General features: G+C 55.1%; 1 protein-coding gene and 1 long non-coding RNA gene across 2 annotated transcripts in view; both read left to right on the top strand.

Moving 5' to 3' along the window:
* Window positions 1–16385, top strand: part of TSPAN14 (tetraspanin 14) — a 28575-nt gene extending 12190 nt beyond the window's left edge. Inside the window, 9 exon segments of the mRNA XM_030334569.1 lie at window positions 4189–4239; window positions 6053–6170; window positions 6173–6198; window positions 7719–7889; window positions 9799–9924; window positions 11090–11134; window positions 13173–13186; window positions 13188–13290; window positions 14597–16385. Of these exon segments, the coding sequence (XP_030190429.1) occupies window positions 4189–4239; window positions 6053–6170; window positions 6173–6198; window positions 7719–7889; window positions 9799–9924; window positions 11090–11134; window positions 13173–13186; window positions 13188–13290; window positions 14597–14668 (726 nt within the window). The 3' untranslated portion in view covers window positions 14669–16385.
* Window positions 16386–16711: 326 nt separating this feature from the next.
* Window positions 16712–19409, top strand: LOC116738379. Its single transcript, XR_004344248.1, has 2 exons — window positions 16712–17160; window positions 17256–19409. It is a non-coding gene; the product is annotated as an uncharacterized LOC116738379 (long non-coding RNA).
* The last annotated feature ends 4497 nt before the right edge of the window (window positions 19410–23906 follow it).

Raw genomic sequence — 23906 nt, 5'->3', positions numbered from 1 at the left:
GGCACCCTCCTCCCGTCCAGCCGGGCCTGGCCAGGTGTCTACACTTTCACTGTCACTTGAACGTGCTTGGGTGAGGTGCCACAGGCTTGCTCACATGGTGAGCAGATTCTGTGTGGCTCTCAGCCCAGGAGTGCCCCAAGAGGTGCCCTCACCTAATTCCGTGGGGGGGTGGGGGGTGGGTGGGGAGGCTTTGCCTAGGGTGGAGAGGTCTGTAGCATTTACAGTGACACCCAAAGAGGCCCTGCTCTCCGGCCACCCACCCACTCTAGTTGGGACACAGAATGAGCCTCACCACCCGAGGATACGGGTGGTTGGCTTCAGAGTTACACGGCCCCAAGCCCCTTCTGTGGAACCCCCGTGCCATCGGGCCCCCATGCCTGCTCCTGTGGTGGAAAGCTCTGGCTGCCGCTTGCTGTTTCTGGCCTGGGGGTCGGTGGGGTAACGTGCTGGCAGGAGGGTCAGAGACGCCTGGGTCTGGTTCTAACCCTGCCACCAGCCAGCTGTGTGACTTCGGGCAGAGAACCGAATTGTTTTGCCTCTGAGCTTTCCTGTTTGAAAGATGGGGTAATAGCGCCAGTATTACGGGGTGTGGAAGGGGCCCTTTCAGTGTATTAAGTTTAACACAGAAAAGAGCGGTCCTGCTTGCCATGGTGACCACAGTGGTGTGCATACCTCATGGTCCAAGGCCGGCCTCCCTTTGGGCTTAGCGGGAATTAGGCCTCATCCTTTGGGAGGGAATTTGATCAGGTCATAAAAGAGAGACAAAGGAGGTTACTCGGAATCTGGAAAGCACCCAGCTGAACTGTCACTCCCAGATGGTTGGCAGCCAGGGACAACAGCCCTGCCCCATGGACCATCTGCCCCAGAGAGATCCAGAGAAGAGGCCCCGTTGGGAGCTGGGTTAAGCTGGCCAGTGTCCTGTCCTGGCTCTTCCACGGGGCTGTTGGGTGAGCTCCCAGACAGGCCACTTCCCCTGTCTGGTCCTCCGTCAGTCTCCTCATCTCTAGAATGACTATCGGCCCCCAAAGTTCCTGCCTGGGGCCAGTGTTCACAGAACCCATGACCTAACATGTGATCCCACCATGCTGCCGGTTCCTCCTGTCTTTCTGATGCAAGTTAACTTTAGTTCTTTCTTTAAAACAGAATGGAACAAACCATAAGCCCTTTTCTTAGCGCCCAATTGTTGTGAGAGAAGGAAATCTGTGCTTCAGTGGAGGGAGCTGGCCATGACTCAGCCAGGGGTCTTCGGGGGTTGGCGGGGGGGGGGGGGATGGCAGGATTCTCTCACTGCCCTCCATGGTGCCAGGTGGTAGGCAGGCTGTCGTGGAAAGCGGTCAGGCAGGGGCATAGGGAAGGACAAGCCTCCAGGCCCTGTCCTGATCCTAATGCCTCTGTAGGACTTGATGATGGACTTGGGCCACACTGGGCTTTTGCTTGACCCTCATTTGCTCTGAATGCATTTGGAGGGAATTAGACCCGGGAGCATGTCTGGGAGGAGAGCCGGAGACCGCGGGCAAGGACCACCCTGGTCTTGGAGCCCTGGCGACTCACTCACTTGTGCCTAGTCTGTACCTAACATAGCCAAGTCCTTCTCCAAGTTCTTGGGATGCAACCCTGAGCAAAATAGAAAACATCTCTGGGCTTAAGTGGGAGAGGCACAATAGACAGACATACAGCTCATGTGGTCCACGGGAAATGCCGTGAAGAAAATCAAGCAGAAAAGGAGGTCAGGACTGAAAGATGGAGAGCTGTCCACCTCGGGTGGTCTCTGAGGAGGTGAAATGAGGAGACCTGAGTGAAGTGAGGGAGAAAGCCTGAAAGGGACATGGAGGAACATTCTGGGCTGAGGGAAGGGACGAGTTTGGCGAGTTCCAGAAACAGTAACAATGCCAGGCTGGCCCGGAGAGTAGAGTTGTATGAGCCAAAGCCTGGCTGCCTAGGCCCTGGTGGGCCATGGCAAGGAGTTTTATTCTAAGTGTAAAAGGAAGTGAGTTGGAGAGTTTTGAGGAGGGGAGTTACCCGATGTATGTTTTTAAAGGATTGCTCTAGTTGCTTAGGGACCTGTGAGGAGGCCCCTGCAGGATCCAGACCTGCAGGGGTGGAGCATGGACAGGTAGGAGCAGAGAGGGAGAGAGTGTCCGATGCGCTAAGTATTTTGAAGGTGCAACCAACAGAGGGCAGGGTGAATGGGAGTCGGGTAGAAAGAGGCATCAGGCATGAGAGGTGTAGGTTTTCTGATCTAAACAACGGAGTAGGTGGCCGTGGTACCATTTAATGAGAAGGGGAAGAGTTGGCAGGGGCTGGGGTTGGGAGAGCAAAGGGTGTCACCCATCATATGTGGACAAGTCAGGTGGACATAAGGTATTTGACCCGGGAGCCGCTATGGCTGGAGATTGGGATCTATGGGTCAGCTGTGTAGACATGCTATGTCAGGCCATGTGACTTATGGCCTCACCTAGAGGACGCCGGGGAGGGCAAGGAGGCCCAGACTGAGGCCAGCATGTGGATGTTCCTGGAGGAGGACGAGCCAGCAGGGGAGGCTGAGGAGTGACAGCACTACGTGCCCCCAAAGCTGAGCGCCTTAGCGTAGGAGGGAAGGACCAGCTGTGTCTGGTCAGGTCAAATAAAGTGGAAAAAAAAAAAAAAAAAAAAAAAGACTTGACCTCCAGCTCTGGCAAGAGGGTCAGTCACTGGGGACCTGGCGGAATGGCGGGGAGGGAAGTCTGCAGGATTCAATGGGCAGTGATGGGTCACCTTTGGGCTTGTCTGCCCCTGCAGCATAGATACTGGGGAGGGAAAGGAACTAGTTAATTCCAGCAACTAGTTAATTCAGTGGAAGGACTGAAAAGTAGAAAAACCGGTGTGTGGTATACACAGGACTGTGTGTCGCTCCCTGGAGTGCGAGCCCCAGCCGGGCAGGGGGGCTCTGCAGGCCCCAGAGCTTGAGACGGTGCCCGGCGCTGAAGATATACTCACGCAATACTAGTTGAATGACGTGGGGTCTAGGCCCTTCTGCACTGCGTGGTTTTGATCTTGGCCCTCTTGGGGCCTGTGTTCTGCTTTGTAAAACAGATCAGGTCCAGGCAGGGCATCTTCACAGGGGGCCCACAGACTGCTGTGGGACCCAGCCTTGAGGAGCCTGTGAACTCTCTGAAATTCCATCCAGAATCTTGGGCACGTAAGCATTTTCTGAAGGTGGTCTGTGATTCCAAAGAGGTTGAGACCTCCCGGGGCTTTCTTTAAAGGGCCTCTCCTTCCCACTCCAGCCTCCTGGGGCCAGCAGTGAACATAGGAGGCAGGAGTGTCTTAAAGTGTGAGAATATGCCTCGGAAAGGTGGGTTCTAGACAGACATAGCCCTGTTGTGTATCGTGAGGTAATAATGAATGGCAGCCAGATGCCAGCGTAAAGTACTTAAGCAGAAAAGTAGGCAGCTTAATTTTCAGAGACCAGGTGTTTTGTTTTATATGGAAAAATCTTCTCTGGTTCAGGAACCTGTGTGGTGCCTGGGGGGTGGGGGGGGCTTTTTCTTCGTACACGTGAGGCAGCCTAGCCCCCGTGGGATTGGGGGGTGCTCCCTTTCTGGGGTGAATGCACTGTTTAGCACAGGCCTATTTTAATTCAGTAACGAATACCCAGTAACTAATAACACGGAGCACAGTTGTCCCCCGGGCTCTGCGTCCCCCACAGCGGTGCCCGGTCCTCTGGAGAGAGGCTCACCTGCTCCGGGGATCTGTGAACGCACCTGGGGAGCTGTCACAGAGGGCGACGTCGTCTTCTACACCAGATTGTGCATTGAAAGGAGTTGGTGGGCTTTCAGAATGTGGAAGAAACAGGGCAGGGCCCGATGTCTCTGACTGCATAGTTTTTCCAGGACAGACTCTGCTCTGAGATCTTCACCTCTGGTCTCTGGAGCACGGGGGCCACTGGGGTTGAAGTTTGTCCAAATGTTCAGGGAAGGTAGGTGCGGGTTAGCCAGAATGCCTTGCCATTTTGGCCCCCGGGTGCAGTTCCTGTCATCTGCAGGGACGGAGGGCTTGCCTTACCCCCGTGCCGCCTGCATGGATATGAGCCGGGAGCATCCCTTGATTAGCGGTGTGGACGCTCCTCTAAGAAGCACATTCATGGTGCTGCTTTCGGACCTAACTAACTCTCTCTCCCTCTCTCCCTACTTTCCCCCCTCCCCGCAGTTGGCTGGAGTTGTCTTCCTTGGAGTCGGACTGTGGGCATGGAGCGAAAAGGTAGGTGTCCCCGTTACCGGGACCCTGGACATCAGGTAGCCCAGACCAGGTTTGTTCAGCTTAAATTGTTCCTTATTCCAGACTCCTCCCCGACAAACATTTCTTGCACGCAGTAATGGTTTGTAGCCATTAATCATCAAACAGCCAGCTCTGAGAGATAGTTGTGACGAACTCCTGGGGTCCTGTGACTGGCTCTGCTTCCCCATTGTAGGGTCGCTGCTCAAGGCCAGGACTGGGCTGGTTGGGTATTTGAGCTCCATGAGTGTGGGGAGCCCTCTCTCCTGTCCCAGAAGCCTCAGATGGCCCTGGGAGCTTGTCTGCAGCTGTGTCCAGGGCCGGCCTGGGGCCACCTTCTGCTCTTGTCTGTGCCTCTGGTAGCCAGCAGGTCCCTGAACACAGTTGTGTTTATTCCTGAAGTTCTTGTCCTGAGATCAAGGAGCAGGGCTGTGTTAACACGCCCCCTGGGTGCCCTGTGGGGCCGAGGCAGGTCTTTACATACCTGTGAACCTCCTCGCCCTGCCTGTGCAAGAGAGGTGAGGCGGGGAGAGTGGGCTCTTACTGTCGGGAAGGACAGGGGCAGTTGAAGCTTTGAAGGGGGGGGGGGGGATGAGACCCGTGAGCTGCGGTACCACTTTCTGCTCCGCGGGTGGGTGTGTGCTTGGGGGGGTTCAAGAGAGCTGGAGAGGATCCTCACTACAGGGAGGGCAGAATAGGGGAGGGAGTAGGAGCAAGGTGGACTGGGTCAGGCTCCTGCCTGGGAACTAAGGCATCCTCTTGAGGCTCAGGCCCAGAACCCTCTGTTTCTTCAGTGGAACCTCCCTTTACTTTCTGGAAAGGAGGCAGGGCGCTTAGATCTCTGGCTTTCTTGCCATGGCCTTAGGAACTGAATATGGCCTGCCTTTGGGTTTGGGCATCTTCAAGGTGGCCTGTGTACCCCTAAAGGGCGGGAGCTGAGGTGCAATGTCACTTTGCCCTACTGACAAACCCTTCAAGCCGGTGCAAACCATGACTCCTAGCGCCACCGTGTGGCCATCGCCTGCACAGCAGCAGCTCCCCTGGCCGAGCCCTGAGCAGAGAGGCCTGGCTACCCCTGCTCTTTTCTTCTTCCTCCTCTGAATCCTGGAGAACTGCTCTGTCCGTTTTGGTTCACACTAGCCACATGTGTGTATTTAAATTAGTTAAAATGTGTGTATTTAAATTAGTTAAAATGAAACACGAATGAAAATTTGGTTCCTCAGTTCCACTCAGGTGCTCAATAGCATGGGTGACCAGTGGCTACCATTTTGGACAGTGCAGATGTAGGACCCCTCCCATCATCACCAAAGGTTTTATGGACAGCGCTGCCTTCGTCTGCCTTTGGCGGGTGTTTTCCACAAGAATGTTCATACTGAAGCTGTTTTCATGTCAGGAGGTGGGCTTCTCCCTGAACCGAGTGCAGAGTAAGCTGCCAATGGCCAGAGGCCAGGGTGAGGGTCTGGCCCTAAGGTGCCTTGACCGTAGGCCATAGGGTTCCCCGGCACCCCTTCCCCACTCCAGGTCTGGCATAGGCACCCTGCAGGCTACAAAAAAAGCGTGGGGTCTGCCTGGTAGGAACTCGTAGCCAAGGTGGAGCCCAGGAATGCTCCATGTGAGGGTCCTGGGAGCTGAGGTGGGCAGGGGTCATGCTGCGTGCTCTGGTCTGGCTTTTAATAGGAGGATTGAACCTTCTAAGACAGGTCCCTGCCCTCATTTTCTCTCTGGACACCACCCAGCCCCCCAGGGCACCCCTGACTCCCCGAGGCTGATGTTGCCCTGCCTTCTCTGCCTCTTTCAGGGGGTGCTGTCCGACCTCACCAAAGTGACCCGGCTGCACGGAATCGACCCTGTCGTGCTGGTCCTGATGGTGGGCGTGGTGATGTTCACGCTGGGGTTCGCTGGCTGCGTGGGGGCCCTGGGGAGAACATCTGCCTGCTCAAGTTTGTGAGTGGCCCCGGATACAGGGGTGGGAGAGGGCTGGGAGGTAGGGGTGCAGGCTCTGCTGGGCAAGCTTATACCTTATCTGGTCGGAGGGGGCCCAGCAGTGCGGGCAGGAGGCCACCTTCGGTGTCCACCTAATGGTAAGATTTCAGGGAGCACTCAGATGAGCTAGCTCCTCGTACCTGGAGAAGTTGGGCCGCTCTGGTTTTCAGCTCCTAGAGGGAAGAGATGGCCAAGCGGCGGGCTCCTCTCCCCTTCCCTTGCTTTTTACTTCCCTCAGAAGTTCTAAAGACATTGTTCGCCACTCACCTTCGCCCTTCTTGGCTAAGATCAGACGATGTTGCCAGTAAAGTTAGGAAATCATTTCCCTCCTCCAGGGTGTGTGAATCTGTTGGGATGTGCGATGCAGAATCCTTCATTTCCTGGCAGCACTGCGAGTTACTAAGAATTTGGTTTTATATTTAGATACAAATTCATGTTGAAGTGCATTCAGTTAAAATTAAATAGCACCTGGGGGGAAAACACCTAATCGTGTTCTGCAATATATTATTTGTCGAAGTGATTAGATCAAGCATCTCTTTCTTGGGCTTAATTTAAGAAGCAGAACACGGTTGGTTTGGTTTTTTCCCCCCTAATTTGTTTTCTATTAAAAATATTACATTTAGTATCTTCCCTCTGTGTGCATGGAGGTTGGGTTTCGGAGGGCCTTCTGCGTGTGCGAGGGTGTATGTGCGCGTGCGCAGTTGTTTCCCTTCTGTCTTAACTCTGAGACCTTCACCCGCTGTGGCATGAGCTCAGTGTGACCAGTAATGATCATGGCCGGGGGAGTGTGCGCACGCCGCAGGCCAGAGGTCTGCCTGATGGGAGGGGTGTGGGGCTGCGGTGGACCCTTGCAGGATGCCCCACGGCTGTCGCAGACAGGGGCTCTGCGCTTCTGGAGAAGTCTTGACGCGTGCGGAGTAGGTAGTGGTAACGTCGGCAACTCCGGAGTTGTGAAGACACCTGCCAGGGAAGTCAGGTGTCCTGCATGAGCAGCGTGCTCTCAAGCAAGCCACACGCCCGAGTGAGCTTCAGTTTCCGTGTCCCTACAGTGCGGGTGACGGGTTAGATTTCTAGCAACGTGGATGGTTGCGTGTGCGAGGAGAGTGGTCAGGTACTGTGTCTGGGGCACAGCCTGTGCCCTAAAGGAGCTGCTTGCCTGGTGGAGGAGGTTAGCCACTCGTTTCCGGGATGGGGTTTCCTGCGGGGGAGAGGGAGACTCCTTCCCAGGAAGTGGGTGACACCGTGGCTTGGAGCTGTCTCTTCCTTTCCCTCACCTGACTCTTAGCCATGCTGCGGGGATGTGGTAGGGATGCGTTATCTCTGTGTACAGGCAGGGCGGGGTTGCCATCCCGTAACATGGGAATCCCGGGGCTCCAGCGCCGGTCTCCTGGCGGCAGGCGGTGGCCTTGGGTCTGACGAGGGTTCGCGCCTCGCCTGGAGGCTGCAGATGTGATGACTCTCCCACCCTCGTCCCCATGCAGTTCTGTGGCACCATCGTGCTCATCTTCTTCCTGGAGCTGGCCGTGGCCGTGCTGGCCTTCCTCTTCCAGGACTGGGTGCGGGACCGGTTCCGGGAGTTCTTCGAGAGCAACATCAGATCCTACCGGGACGACATTGACCTGCAGAACCTCATTGACTCCCTGCAGAAAGCTGTAAGCACCACCCATGCTGGCCTCCCCAGTAGAGCACGGGCTTCCCACCTATGCCTGCGGTCCAGGCTGGATTGGGGCGGGGGGGAGTGCAGGGAGGCCCTGGGAGGTGCCGCTCCTGCCTCTGGTCGGTTTAGCTTTGCCTGCTCATGGGTGCCTGGCGGCTCAGGCGTGTTCGCAGGGTGCTCGCCCCCATTTGCATCGGGCGGGCAGTCCAGCAGCTCCAGTGGCCACCCTCCCCCAGGGGCCCAGATCTCTCCAGCCCTGGCCACACAGGCGGCCGCAGGTCCCTAGGCGCTATGGGTACCGAGGGGTGGAGCGTCTCCCCCCACCGGCCCATGACTCACTGTCTGAGGCTATTCCTGTCCCCTTCCTCCCGGGGACCTTTTCCCCTTCCTGTTTAAGAGAGCAGAGCTGCCTGGAGGAAACTTCCCCAGATGGAGAGGAATGTAACCTCCCTGGAATATGTCTCCAGGGGGGTGTCTAAGCTGTCCCAGGCCTTGGCCTTTACTCCATCTGGCATTCAGTCCCCGTGTGTGCAGCCACACCTGGAGGCTTGGACCACAGCCATCCCCACCCTGGGAAGAACCTATTCCCCACGGCCAGGCCTATGCAGGGCTGTTGTTTGATCTGTCTGTGCTCTGCCAGAAAACCTCGCTTCCTCAGGGACTTCATATGGAACACTCTGGTTCTGAGAAGAGAATAATCAAGAAAGCATTAAAAATAACCATAGTCTACTCTCACGTTAACTAAGACTTGTTTACCCCCATGTCATGTGTCCTGGGATCCGGCAAAACCCATTGATGTGACCAGAGGCCCTTCCTGTGTTGTAATAGTGGCCTGCGTTCGTCTGCAAGGTCACATCCCAGCCATTTCCTACTGTCTGTCCCTCACTGTGCGGTGTTGACGTTGTCACATCGCCGCGGGCGTGCGGTGTCTGTCCCGTGTGCGGGGCACTCTTGCCCTGCACTGGCCTGAAAGACATCGAGGTGGTCGCCCCTGCCGTCCTTGCAAATTCTTGAAAATCAATTATCTGGAGGGATCCGGTACATCACAGAGCTTCCTCACCGTGAAATACACGGTGGTCGTTAAAGCAGCTGGAACCACGGCAGAGTGAGGGTGGGGGACATAGGATTTCATCTTAGACATAAAGACAACCAGAATTCCTGGTTGTGTGTGCGTTGCGATCACCGCCACACCCACGTCAGCAATAAGGACACGTGTAAAAACAGAATCTGCTCTTGGTTTGGGATGCCATCTACCTCACCGTGCTGTTTTCCATATGTTTGGTTTTACGTTTTTTTTAGATGAGGGGATGGTCTTTGCGAGAACACCAGATAATAGGGGCTGGTGGGGAGGCGAGGGCAGAGACCCCAGGTCAGGGGCCGACCCCAGTCACAGTTCTGTCCTTGGGAGTAGACGTCCAGCAGCTGTTTTTTGTAAAGAGGCACACAAAGGAACTAGGGCCAGCTTGGAAATTTCCTTGGGAGGAAGACACACTCACTGCCCACAAGGAGGGGTTCCCTCTCTGGCACCCCCCCCCCCCCCCCCCCCCCCGGAGAACTACGGCAGAGGGACTATGGCCTCAGGAGAGTGAGGACTCTGCTCTGGGCTGAGGGGAGATAAGGGGGAAGGTCCAGGGGAGGAGGGTCTGGACCTGAGTGCCGTGCCGAGGTGAGGGGGAGCCAGTCAATGCATGTTGGGATCATGGCCAAGGTTTCCTGGTTTCCTTCATAAAGGGCTACTTGGGTCACCACGCTGGGCATCTCGGTGCATGCGGGAGGTCAGCGGGGCGGGCCTTGATTTCTCTGTGTTACACGGAGGTGCACTTAACCTCTCATGTCTGCTACCCCGTGGGTGGCCACAACCCCAGCTCAGAGCCCGTGATGGCTCTCTGCTTTTGTGATCACAGAACCAGTGCTGCGGTGCCTATGGCCCTGAAGACTGGGACCTCAACGTCTATTTCAATTGCAGCGGCGCCAGCTACAGCCGCGAGAAGTGTGGGGTGCCCTTCTCCTGCTGCGTGCCGGACCCTGCGGTGAGTCGGCCTGCCTGGGGCGCGTGGAGCGGTTCCTGACTCAGTCTGAAGGAGTGCCCTGCGCTCTGTCCATGCACCACTGCTCTGAAATCCTCTGTGTAAAAGTCCCAGGAGCGTTTTTGCATGGCCCACCTGGCTCTAGTCTTCTTAGTGAGGCAGGAGAAAACCAGTAGTGTCCCTCCCTCGAGGGGCTGTCACTCAGGGTGCCTAGACAAAATGCTACGAGCGTGGTGAGCCCTGGGCCGTGCTCCTCACTGTTCTCCGGAGAAATCTTTGCCCAGTGCACGGAAGCCCACGGGGGCGGTGGGCAATACTCACCATCTGGGGGTGGTGGAGAATTCTCTCCTTTTCTTTCTTCTTCACCTGTTTCCATTCCCTGTCCGTGGCCCTGGTCCCTGGGTTCCAGAAATGGGGGCTCCTGGGGGTGACCTGTGAAGGAGCACCGAATGTTTGCATGAACTGAGCCTGAGAAGAACTGAGTCTTTCACAGCTCTGGGTGCACTGGTACTGGGTGCGTGTGCCTGGTACTGGGCCCCGGGGCTCCCAAGCAGGCAGGGCATCCTTGAGACCACATGGCCGACGCCCCAGCCCAGGAGAGGCTCCGGTGTGCTGAGGTTGCACGGCCAGCGCCTGAGGTCTCCACTGTGACGGTGAATATTGAGCAAGTGGAACTCTTACCCCTTAGCGCAGGCATTGGCAAACTATGACCCGTGGTCTGGCCTGCTCTGTTTTCGGGTGATCTGTGAGCCAGGAATGGTTTCAGCCATTTTCAAATGGTTGAAAATCAATAAAAGCAGGATAATATTTTGTGGCAGGCGAAAGTTGTATGAAATTGAAGTTTCAGTGTCCATAATAAATGAAGTTTTATTGAAAGACGGCCATACGCATTCCTTATATATCGTCAACATCTTCTTTCCTGCTACGAGAGTAGAGTTGTTGAGTAGTTGCTACGTAGGCAGATCGGAAATAATGATCTAGCCCTTCATACGTTTGGCAACCTTTGTCCTAGCATGAAAGGTTACTTGGCATCGGGATTGCAGGCCATGAGCTATGGTGGAATTTGTACAGGTGTTTGCTGATATTTGGTTGTGACTTTTCTAGAGCCTTCTACCACTGGCTTCTCAAGAGAACAAAAATGACCAGTGTTTTTCTGCTTTTCTTACAGCAAAAAGTTGTGAACACGCAGTGCGGATATGATGTCAGGACCCAGGTGAGCGCCTATGCATACAACTTTGAGTTTGTCAGGTTTATCCCCTATGGTCCAACTTCCTGATTTAGCACAAGTGCAAATTGGAGTGAGGAATCTAGGGAAGGTGCCATCTAAGCTGGGAACGAGCTGAAGAGCCTCCTTTGCTGATGGCAAGACTCACGGGAACGGTGATGGGCATGATGCCAAGCCCCAGCAACCGCGGTCACAAAATCTAGCAGCTGCTGCAGGGGAAAGAGATCAGATGGAAGTTTTGGGAACAAACGCTAACATTTGTTAATGGCTTCTGGAGTCCCAGAAGGTGTCTGTCATATAGGAGTTCGAGCACATGGCTTGGCTTAACCGCCGTGTAGAGGCGGTGGTGATAATAAGGAGGGAGACGGGTCTCGGGACGGGAGAAAGGCTCAGTCCTCCAGAGCTTTCTTCAGGCCACAGCAGGTGTGCACTTGGATGTGAAGAGAAGGGAGTCTCCCCTTTACCTCCCCCCAGACCTTGCTCAGTGGCCTTTGGTGATATGGATGACTGTTGTTCTAGGGTGGATCTTGGGGAGTCCATAGGCACCCCTCCTGTTGGCCATGGACACTAGGGATGTGTCCCTCCAGGTTGGGAGGTCTGAAACCCCTTCCACAGTGACCTCCATTGCATAGGGATGGGCCTGTTCCCCACATTGTCAGTTTCAATGCCGCTTGCAGGGGGGTCCAGGGCTGTGATAATCAGGTACCACAGACAGTGCCTTGAACAATGGAGATTTGTCTTCTTGGAACTCTGGAGGTTAGAAGTCCAAGATCAAGGTGTGGAAAGGGTTGGTCAGAAGCCTCTCTCCTTCGCTTTTAGGTGGCTGTCTCCTGTGTGTGTCCCCACATGGTCTTCCCTCTGTGTCTTTTGGTGTCCTGATCTCTTTTTATAAGGACACCAGTCTATTGGATTATGGCCCCCCTGATAACTTCATTTCAATGTATTCCACCCCCCCTGCTTTTTTCATATGGTATTTGTCTTTTCTGACATATTTTGCTTAGCAAACTCTCTCCATCCACATTGTTACGAATGGCAAGTCATTCTTTTTTATGGCTGAGTAATATTCCAATTATATGGATGTATAGATATACGTATCTGTTTTATACATAGCTATTTACCTATGTTTTTCCTCAGATCTAGGATTAGGGTTCGGTTTCAGGCCAAAATAATGGTTAGGGTTGGGGTTAGGGACATTGTGAGGGTATGTGCAGTTCAGAGACCTCACCAGATGGTTAGTTTAGGGTTAGGGTTAAGGTAAGGGTTACGAGTTATATTACCTCTTTAAACACCCTGTCTCCAAATGCAGTCACATTCTGAGGGCTTGAGGGTTAGGACTTCAACATCTGAATTTTAGGGGGCCACAGGTCAGCCCTACCACCGCTGAAATGAATGACTTTTCCATCAGCGTTGCTATGGTGAGGCTGTATGTGGGTGGGTGGGGTGAGGGCGTGCTGTGTGTGCTGGAGACATCCTGTGTGCCTACTGAGCCTCCACTAGGGGTCAGTATTGGAAGGCACCCCTTTGCTTATGACTGTTCCTGCTGGCTCTGGCTTGAGGAGCCAAGCTTCCCTGGGTGGGGGCCACACCCTGGGAAGCCACGGTCCCCTCCTTCTCCGGCCAACTCCTCTGACTCAGAAGATGCTGAACATCCTTCCGGTTTTCTCTTTAAAGGCGCGTCTTCCTTCTCGGAGCCTTCAGGCCCCTCCCTGCCCTTCTAGTGTGGGCTCTGGAGGGGTGCCAAACCAGTCTGTCTTTCAGTCTGGGGAGGCCCTGACAGGAGTGGGTGCAGGCCACCGCCGGGGAGTCTTCGGTTGGGCAGGGTAAAAAATGCAAACTGCCCGAGGAGGGGGCAGAGACCGAGGCAGGCAGGTGCGTTTCTCCCGGAGAGTTCTGTTTGTCCTTGGCACCCGCCTTGCAGCACCTTGGCTCCCACGAGCTTCGACCTGCCGCGACAGGAGCCCTCTGGGGGGGCCGGGTGGGGACGTCCGGCGTGTGTTGGGCTCAGGTCAGTGGTGTTTCCCTGCAGCTGAAGAGCAAGTGGGGAGTCCATCTTCACAAAAGGGTGCATCCAGGCACTGGAGGGCTGGCTTCCACGCAACATTTACATCGTGGCCGGTGTCTTTATCGCCATCTCCCTGCTACAGGTGCGTTCTCCCTGCCCTCTGGGCTTCCTTTGTCCTTGTGGGCTGTGCCTGTTTGTTTGAGCCAGATTTTAGGCCTGGAAAGACTTTGGTGGCCAGGCAGTGGCAGGCTGGCTCGTGGCTGCCGGGAGAACGGGTGGGGGAAAGCCAAGAACTCAGCGCATCAGAGAAACCAGGAGTTCCCCGGGGTGCCCAGGGCTTGGGAAGAGACGCTGGCAGCTCCCAGGTGGCCTCTGGGGCGGCTGCTGCTCCTGTGTGGAAAGTGCATTGTTGGGGCGCCTGGGTGGCGCAGTCGGTTAAGCGTCCGACTTCAGCCAGGTCACGATCTCGCGGTCCGGGAGTTCGAGCCCCGCGTCGGGCTCTGGGCTGATGGCTCAGAGCCTGGAGCCTGTTTCCGATTCTGTGTCTCCCTCTCTCTGCCCCCCCCGTTCATGCTCTGTCTCTCTCTGTCCCAAAAATAAATAAACGTTGAAAAAAAAAATTAAAAAAAAAAAAAAAAAAAAGAAAGTGCATTGTTTAGAAAATGTTTGGCTCTGACATTGCCATGAAGAGGGTGACTGAAGTGGCCCCGGGGCCGCCAGCTGTCCACACTCCTTCCTCCTTCATTCCGCGAGTGTGTGTTGAATGATCTCAAAGGGAAGCTTAGACACAGAAGCATCTAGAAGAGGAAAGAACAAATGTACTTGCAAAACAAGCAAAGAAGTCAGACTTCAGAAAGGCTGGCTCATCGAATCCAAACCATAATGAGAATTTAAAGGGGAAATAAAAAGCAACATTCTGAAGGTCTCTGAGTTCACATTCGTCTGTTCCTGGTAGAAAAACAGTCTTCCCGCCTGATTACACCGGTCACCAAGGTCAGATATCAGCACAGCTAAAATCAGGGAGAACCTTGTTTTTTATTATGAAATCCGGCTTTACAGGAAATGTCAAGATTGTTTTGAATCAAGTCCAGTCAGGTGGCTCTGTTATTTTAGGTTTAACTTTGGGTACAAAGTGTGTCCCAGCTTATGGGATGTGACGTGCGTGGTCATGTTGGAGGCAGGGTGAACTGTCCGTCTTGCTTCTGTGGTGCCTGCCGTTACCCCTTCTAGGCCCTTGGGATATAGCAAAGTAGACCTCAGGGCTCCGTTTTTACCGGTGGGCTGGTCTTGTTTTGCCACAGGCCCAATTGTTTGTCTCTCTGCCGCGTCCTGAGCGTCTGCAGAGTGGATGTGGGACTGATGTGCACGGCAGGGCCCGCCTTGCCCTCTGCACCTGCCCGCCCCCATCGGGCCCCACCACTGACAGCCTCTGCCGGCTTTGCTTTCAGATATTTGGCATCTTCCTGGCGAAGACCTTGATCTCGGACATTGAGGCCGTGAAGGCAGGCCATCACTTCTGAGGGACAGAGGTGAGCAAGCAGAGCTGAGCCACGCCGTGGAGGCCAGAGCCCTTCCCCGTTGTCACCTCCGTGTCCAGAGGGAGGAAGTGGATGCACCCAGCCAGAGCCGGCGCCCTGTCTTCGGCATCAGCGTGACATGACCTCTCTGCTTCTGTTTGCTGGTGCTGAAGACTGAGGGGCCCCCCTCTAACCCGCACAAACTTGTGACTGAGACGCTCTCCCCCCGCCACCACTTGGGGTCTACCCAGAGACGGAGAACGTGTCTTTAAGCGGGGCTGGCGACTGAGGGACAGAAGGCCCCTGTGGCTGTGAAGGGGGCCTGACTCAGTTCTCCTGGAGGCCGACTGTGTCTGCGGGGCACCCTGACCGCCCCACTCATGTTATCGGTGCCGGCCCGGAGGGCAGCCATCTGCTGTGAGTGGGACAGGGGGGGGGGGGGGGGCTGGACCAGAAGACACGGACAAGGCTTCTCCCAGCAGCAGAAGGGTGCTGCCTGTAATTGGGGAGGGGAAGGGACACAAGTGGACCGTGCCAGCGGAGCCTGTGGTGTCTGCACGACTCGGGGATGTTTGCAGGATCCTCAGCCACGTTCAAGTAAGCCTGAGCCATGTGGGACCGGTGCCACGGAGGACCTCCTCTGCCGCCCCTTCCAGGGCAGGAACCGCCCCTCGTCTCAATAGCATTATGCCCAGATGGCACGGGGGCATGGGCAGGGTTCTCCTCTGAGAGTCGGCTCTTCTTTTCTTAAAGTGTGTAAATAGTTTATTTATAGGGATAAGAATGTTCTCACACCATTTCTTCATTTCCTCTGGCATTCCTCTAAGCAGCCTTACGCGGTGTCTGGGACTGAAGCCATCCCTTTCAGTTCCTTTGAGTGTCTCAAGACCCAACCCATCAGCTTCTCCTTTTCATCCCTAATGACCCAGGTGCACACGCGCGCTCCCCCTTCCTCCGTGCACCCCCCAGCACACACGCACCTGCGCCCCTCCCCTGCTTGGCCTCACTGTCTTCTGGTCTTGGTGCTACTGAAACTGTCATCCGGAACTGAATCCTGACCTCCCCCCCTCCCGCTGCGAGGCCGAGGAGCCCCAGCCAGAGAGAGCTGGCCCGGAACCTTTGACCAGGGCAGCTTTCGAGGCCACGTGGTCAGGGCCGCTGGCCGGCCTGGCATTTGCCTCCCCCTGGAGTGAATCTAGCCCGGCTCCTGTGTGGAGCCGCAGACCCCAGCCTGCAGCTTGTAGAAGCTCGGGATGGTTTTTTTTTTTCCTCCCCTAACTTTTGTGATGACCTCCCCCCACTGTCCCCAAACAGGATATCTGTGGTGACCGTGTCTACCCTTCCTGGCAGGGCTATCCTGGGGCTTGCTCTTGGAAATGAAGTCTGTCTGATGTCCTGAATGGTTCCTCCCCCCCAGGGACAGCTGGGGCATTTGTGCGTCTCTGGGCTACTTTCTAACGCTTCTCTGGATCTCGTGCCCGTTCTGTCCTCATCGTTCAGGGATCGAGTGCTACCTTCACTTACTCGCAGAAGTGTACATGCTAGTGTGGGTATCCTGGTGGGTGTTGTTGATGATGTTATGATACAGTTTTTTTTGTTGTTGTTGTTTTTTTACAGTTTTCTCTGTAGACTAGAGGAAGAAGGATGCTTGTGTTTCAGGAAGTGTAATGCTTTTCTTTGACTGCCAAACTCTTTTATGGAATATATCTTTGTATTAATGCTGTTGTCTTGGCTGTTTGTGTTTTGGGTGACATCATGATGGCATTAAGTACCTCTGTGGTAAGCTCGGTGCTTGAGGGAACCAGGGGGATTGGGTGTGGCTGGGCACGACAGGATGGTGGACGGTAAAGCCAGTTTATGGTTGGCACTGTCTGAAATAACTTCCGTCAAGTGATTTTTTTAGATTTTTTTCTAAGGTTTATGTACCTTGAGAGTGTGAGCGAGCACCAGTGGGGGAGGGGCAGGGAGAGAGAGAGAATCCCAAGTGGGTTCCACGCTCTGCGCTGAGCCCACGTGGGGCTCGATCTTACAAACCGATCACGACCTGAGCCAAAATCAAGAGTCAGACACTGAACTGACTGAGCCACCCAGGCACCCTGTGATTTTTTAGATTCTGTGTGCCGCTTTCAGTCATCCTTTGTGTGGAGGTTATAACCGGAATGAGCTGGCCTGTGGCTTGCTTACAGTGAGAGGCAGAGCTTTGACTCTGTAGAGCCAGGAGAAAAGCATTAGGCTCTCTCTGTGCAGCCCCCCGGCAGCACGATCCAGGCAAACGCACTTGGGGACGCTGGGTCGGAATCTGGGCACTGCTGTCCTGGACCCGCTGGCCCGTCTGTGAAGGGTGAGCAGCATTGCCCACCTGGCCACGTACCTCTGACCCATCCTGCCCTGGGGGAGACGGTGACGCCAGACCCTCGATGCCGGCGCGTGGACACCCAGGAGCGATGGCGCCTGCCACCCCATCTATCCAGGTCGACCTGGCGGCTGGACCCCTTGTGAGTCTCTACAGGTCACAGCCCAGTTCAGGCCATGACTTTTCAAAGTTCAGTTTGGTTTTCGACTAGCTTACAAAACTCTTTGGCCATTTCAGCCATCTCCTCGGCCTCGGGGTAGCTGGATGAGAGAAGAGAAAGGAAACCAGGGGAAGTGGTGCATGCGTGGCGGTCTCCAGTGAACTGGAAACGACTTGTACGAAGCCACAGCGCAGCCTCCTGGTCATTCCCCGCACAGCCTACTCACTCCCTGCCCTGCCACGCTGCGTAGAGGCCGGTGTGACCTCTGCACTCCCCCTCTTAACCGCATATACTCCCACTTTAAGGTTTCCGGGTCTTTTCCTTGTCCTTCCTGTGCCCCTCCTGCTCACACCGTTGCAGGAACTTCACTGCGTTATTTTTTTTCCCATCTCATCTCCCTCGCACACCATTTCTACATGTTTCCCCATCTCAGAAGCTTGCCTTGGCCCCCTCGCCTTCCTTCCTTTCCTTCCCTCCCCCAATGCTCCCTTCCCTGACTGAAGGCTGCGAGCCCAGGCACCAGACTCCACTGGCCTCTGCGGCTCCCGGCACTCTGGACCAGCACCTTCTCAACATCCTCCGCTTCTGTGGCCCAGGCTCGCCAGGTCTCTGACCCCCTCCTGCCCATTCTCGTCACACCTCCAGCCAGCCTTGCCTGCCACTGCCCAGCTCACCAGTCTCGGGCGTTCCCGCTACCCAAAGGGCAGGGCTGGGAGCTGAGCAGGAAAACCATCTGTGCTGGTGCGTGGGAAGCCTGTGCTCCGTTTCCCGCCTGAAATGACGAAACATTGATGGGTCCTGGAACACAGGAAGTGCTCCGGGTACTTAACAGTAAAAAAACTCATTCAGTCACCAGAACAGCTCTGAGGAAGCCATTTTTGTGCCCGACATGTGAGACTCCGAGAAAGGGAGTTCCTTTTGAGGATCTGGAAGGTCTGGATTCAGACTCTGGAAACCTGCCCCCCAGAACGCGTACCTATTAAAATAGGCTTGGTGTCTACCAGCCCTGACTTCTGAATGTCTGGCTGAATGTCCGACTCCTGCTGAGCAAAACCACACCAAGGGCAAGCCTGGAAAGGAGCAGTTTCCTGAAGATTGCCCAAACTAGCGGGGCTCTGTCGTAGGTCGACAGGCGTTTGGACGAGGCAGGGGAGTGCCTCGCTCATGCTTCACACCTGGATTTGGGAGGAATGTGGTGCTCAGCCTTATGCAAGTACAGGTCTTCCAGGTGCTCGGCCCATCTTGCCCCCGAGGGCCCTGGCCATGGGCAGCAGGCTCCCTTCTCTGTAAGGCCAGAGCTGCTCCACCCAACAGGCCCACAGAGGGCTTTCTGTGTCCGGGCAGTGAGGCATCAGACATGGCCTTCTCTCCAAGGGATACTACGTGGGAGCTGCTGCTGGGGTGGTAATGGGCATGCATGAGTGTAGGCCTCTGCGATCTCAGGGAGCCCAGGGGGAGAGCTTCCCAGAAGAGGAGGCTGGGTCAGAGCCAGCAGAGAAGGGAAGGCCTCAGTCTCGGTAGCCGGGGCCCACCTGCTCGCTCCTGGTCAGCAGCACCGGAGCACGGACTGCAGAGGCAGGGAGAAAGGGAGGCTGCTTTGCAGCGGTCCCAGCACCCAAGGCATCCTCCTGTCCTAGGAAGGTCCTGCCCAGGCACCACTTGCTTGGCCCTGTCAACCTGGAGGTGCGATGCCTTCAGCTGTACGGCTGAGTGGAATGGCTGTGTGACCTTCCCGGGTGGGCGTTTCCAGCTCTAGGGTCCCGCCTGGGTGTCTGGCCACAGGGCCACAGGGTTGTCTGCCCCTAAACCGTGGTGGACTTGTCCCAAATGATGGATCTTGGTAAAGATGCTTCCACAGGCTTGTGTCTGTTCCTCAAGAGGTTGCTGCCTGGCCTTCCAGGGCTGACTGGGCCTCCTGCTGGTTCTCATTCGTCCCGGGCGCTCTCTAATCCAGAGAACTGGATACCTTTGGCGCCATTTTGGCTCTTTGGGAACTCAGCGAGACCTGGCGTTTCCTCCTCTGAGGCTGCAGTGGAAAGGTATGTTCATCCTCAGAAGCGCTTTTGGGGTCTCCGGGGTGACCCAGGGAAACCCGCAATGGGCGGTGTAGAATAAGGACTGTGGAATAACTTAGTCAAGCTACCTGTAAGTGGATACTGGCCTGGTGAAGTTACCAATTTTAGAGAGCCCAGCTTTGGAGGAGGAGGAAAATAAAGCAGAACTCACAAAGGTCTGAGACCAATCATTTCTTCATTCCGCTTCTTCCTGTGCTCTGCATCTCGTATTTCCGCAGGGGCTTCAAAGGCATGGTTTAATACTAGCAAAATAAATGATCACCTTGGACTATACTTTTATCACCTCCCACGACTTTAAAACTAGTCATTATGTGTGTGTGTGTGTGTGTGTGTGTGTGTGTGCCACTCTTAAGTACCCTTCCAGAAAATGTTCATGCATGGTCAAGTATCTTTTCTCTACAATGAGAATCAATTTTATGTAGCATTCACAACTGATTTACCTAATATATCTCAGCAATCTTGTCCACAAGTGTATGCCCAGCCACGGTGCATTTTCACAGCACCGTGAAAATACACTGCCCATCGGGACCGCCAGTGTGTGAATGAACCTTGCTCCATCCAGGGGAGTAGGTTTACAGTCACAGGTAACAGAAAACCCAGTTCAAACTGGTTTAAACAATGATGGGAGGTTTTTGGCTCGGAAGCTGGAAAGTCCAGAGGTGGGGGAGTTTCGGGTTGGTTTGTTTGATCCAGTGGCTCAGTGACGCCGACAGGATCTGGTTTCTTTTATTCTCTCCTGTGCCTTCCATGGTGCCCCATGAGCCAAGGTAGAGGGAGGGAAGACCCTTCAGAGACACCCTCGTGCCTTACTGTCATGGGGACACGGTGGTGAAGCCATTGAGGGAGGCCCCCACCATCCCCACCCCGGGACCCCCTCGACTTGTCCTTACCCACTTAAACCATCTGGCCTGTAGCGACAGACTCCTGTGGAGGGGGTGAGCATGGAGGAGGCCGCCAACAGTCAGACGCTTCTGTGGGTAGAATGTTTTAGTTGGTGTGTAGTTTGTTACTACAAGGGCTTATAAAAATCTACGGTATTTCGTTGTTAGAATAACTTCCTAGAAGGGTTTGCAAGGAAAACAGTGTTTTTAAAGGAGCTTTCCCAGGGAGGTGGACTAACATTGTAATGATAGGGTCCTGGGGGCTGGGGCATGCCAGCATGGTCCTGGCTCTGGGTCAGGGGGGGTAGATGGAAGGGGGGGGGTGATTGATGTCTCTCCAAGGACTCCTCCCAGTAAGTAGCCTGTGGCCTTACAACAGCACAAGCTCCAGCGAGAGGCCGAGCAAGAGGGGCAAGGGAGCCCTAGGCAATCCGTCTTTGCCTCGGAGATGGCTGTCGTGTGGGAAGTGTTCGCTTTTGGCTGCATCCTTGTTAAGTGAGGACAAGCACTCAGATTCAGTGCTGTCCCTGAGGGTTGCCACAGGGGGGAGCTTGCAGAGTCTGGCAGACACGAGCCTGCAACCAATGGCCAAGCCTGGCTGAAGCTCTATGGATGTTGACTGACGCTCGCGGAGTCGAGGGGCAGCGGCATCTCACTGAATGCCACGGTTCCTCGGGACAGGGCTTCGGGGTCCAGACAGCTCGCTGCCTGGTTGCTGCCCTCCTGGCGGCTCGGTGGCTCGTGCTCCCGGAGAAGGGCGGTACCCACGCTGGGTGCCCGCCTGCTGCTTGGCCACTTCCCCAGAGACACTCGGTACGTGCCGGGGGCAAAGCCAAGATCCGTGGGAAGGAAGAGGGGAGGGTCTTGGCTCTGCGGGCGTGCATCCCCAGTGGAAGACAGGGATGGGTTCCTCCATCTCCCTGTCTGCCAGGTAATAAAACCAAAGCCATACGTGAGAGGGAGGGGGAGATCCTGGACCCGGATTTCTTGGGTAGGACCTGTGCTGTGGCAAGGAGAGGCCCGAGCCTGAGTTTGAGTGTGGGCTCAAAAAAAAACCCCACGAAAACTTAATGCCTTGGTTTCTTCATTTGAGAAGTAGAGATGACTTCTACAGGGTGTCCGGGAATATTCATGTCACAGGGTGTCGGGAATATTCAGTTAACTACTGAAGAGCCGTGACTCCCCAGCCACCTACTGTTCGCTAGCCATGTGGCTTTGGGCAAGTCACTTAAACCTCCTTGGGACCTTTTTTTCGTAAATGAGGATAATAATACCCCCACACGGGCTGCCTTGGGGATTAGATGAGGCGGGTAGAGGGTTTAACATAGGTCCGGATTACTCGGTGTGTGTCTCCAAAATTACTGCTGACAAGATTATCGAAGGGCAGGTTGCCGTAGCTGCCAGGGCACCCCCGCCCCCACCCCCCCAGGCTGAGCTGCCTGTCCTGTCTCCGTCCTGCTGACCCTCTGTCCTGTCAGGAACTAAGGCTTGGAGGGCCGTAGGGAGACTCAGCAGGCATTTGGAGGTTAAGGTACTGTTTGCTTCCTTGTGCATACAGGTGTGCATACAGGGTGGGGGAGGAAGAGGGTGTTGCTTCTTGCTGGAGTGTGCGTTCTTCTGGAAACCACAACTCCAGAAGTCCCTGGAGCCCACCAGAGGAAGCAGAGCGGCCCCTCCCCCTCACAGGGACCGGGGCCCACGGGAGGAGTCCAGCCTAGCGGCGCAGCCTGCCCTCAGGGGGCCCAGGAGGGATGACGTGGGCAGAAAGGGGTTCGAGGAGCTTGGGATGGGAACAGGACAGGGCCCGGAAGCAGTCCTTGCAGGGGATAAAAGCCGCACACACACGGCAGGACGTCGCGTTTGGATGGGCTGGACCCCATCTGGTCCCGCTCTGGTAAGAACAGACACCCAGGGAAACTCTGGGGCCCGCCGAGGCCTCAGAGTGAGTGCCTGAGGCCAGGAGGCCATCTGTGTCCCCTCCACCTCTGACACGTGAGGGTGTTCTTCCACGTGGTGGGGCAGCCTCAGCAGGATGGAAACCAGGAGCCAGGGAGAAGGGATGTGGCCGTGCATGTAAGGTCAAGCGCATGGGCCCCTGCTCTGCTTGCTCCCAGGAGATCTTGTGTCAAAAAACATTCGGCAGCCCTCACCCTCCCTGCCCAGCTGATTCAGCCTCTCTGTGCCTCTGCAAGGCCAGGACTGCCGGCCCTGTTGGTAGATGGTTGTGGGGACGCAGCCACTCATCTGTCTGTGGGGGACTGGGCCCAGTCTTGTGTTTTCTTGTAGTTTTAGATCCTTTTTTTTTCCCCCCCATGCTTTCTAAATCACAGCTGTTGTCCTATATGGAAAGAGATGGAGTGGCCTCTAGGAAGGACTTTGCACCCTGTCCCTGGAGGTATGCGAGCCCAGGCTGGATACCTACCTCCTGGTAGGGGTGATACGGGTGGGACTGAGAATGGGTTTGTGCTGCGTGGACCCCACCAGTCTTCCCATCTCTGAGAGAGGCGGTTGGTCTTAGTGTGCCTTTTGCTAGAGATAATCCCCCACCCCAAAAGCATTACTTATATAATATTACCTATGCACGTATCAAAAATTTTATTTAAACGAGGAAGCTGGTAAGATTAACAGTATCGAAAGAGAAATCACGTAGATCTATATGGAGTAAAGGAATTTTGGGGATTGGCTTTTCTTGGGCCTCATTCTCCTACGTACAGTTAGGCACGTCCGTAGAGAGAAGTACTTTGTGTTAACTCATAACTTAGGTTGTAAGCAGCTCAAAGGTAATGAAAGCCTAGAATCAAATACTGGACGACTGTGCTCTAAAACAGGCAGGGATTTCCGTCACAGATGCCGAGAATCTTTTTTCCTCATTCCAAAAAGATTTCCTTGCACCTCTTGTCTTTCTGGCACAGCTCGCTTTTGAAAATAGGACCTGGGCAGGGAATCCAAAGGAGCCAATCTCTCGCTGTGAGAAATGGATTCTGGGGTTAGAGCATCTCCTACGTGCCCTAAGTAAGGTCAGCCACTGTGGGAGGCGTCCGGGGGCACGGGTGCCCTCTCAGCGATGGCTGGCTGGCTGGCTGGCTCAGGTCCTCAGGCCATGTCTGCTGCCCTGAGAGCGCTACGCGTCAAGCAAAGCTGCTTTAGCCGTCTCCCCGGCCACTCCTGCAGACCACATCGGGAGCCACGCTCCAAACTGATTTGTCTTCTTCCCCCAGGGCCGAGTCCCACCCACACCCCAACTGTTCTCCACTTTCCCACCATCTCAGCTGAGGGCCCCGCCACCACCCCGCAGCCAAATCCAAGAGGGTGGGCATCACCTGGGTTCTGAGCATGCCATCAGCTCCCCTGCAGTCAACAGAACGCCAGCCAAGGTCAGCCGTCGTACAAGAAACCCCTCCTCTGACCAGGAGGCCATCTTCGATGCTTCACTCCCTGGAACAACCACTGTGGTGGATTTCAGTGTCTTTCTCCCTTTTTTTCTTCTTCTGCACAATTCCTGGGACTCCTCCTGTTTGTAAGGTGTACATTTGAGTCTCTTTTTCAAGCATAACTGCATTTTGAAGTGAGTTTACCTCCCTTCCCTGTGCATCTCAAAGTGATTCTAGGAAGCTGCAGGGGGTGGGCGGGCCCTGGTGGTATTCTCGATTAAAAGAGAATCTGTAACTCTGTAACGGATGCTCCGTAATGGATCAGCAGGGCAGCACAGCGCAATGGAGGAGCCGGGAACCGTCCCGTGTCCTCGCTGAACTGGGGATCTTACTTCCACCGC

This window comes from Lynx canadensis, chromosome D2 (genome assembly GCF_007474595.2).
Source record: "Lynx canadensis isolate LIC74 chromosome D2, mLynCan4.pri.v2, whole genome shotgun sequence".
NCBI classification, from domain to species: Eukaryota; Metazoa; Chordata; class Mammalia; order Carnivora; family Felidae; genus Lynx; species Lynx canadensis.
This window is presented reverse-complemented; position numbering and strand designations above follow the sequence as displayed.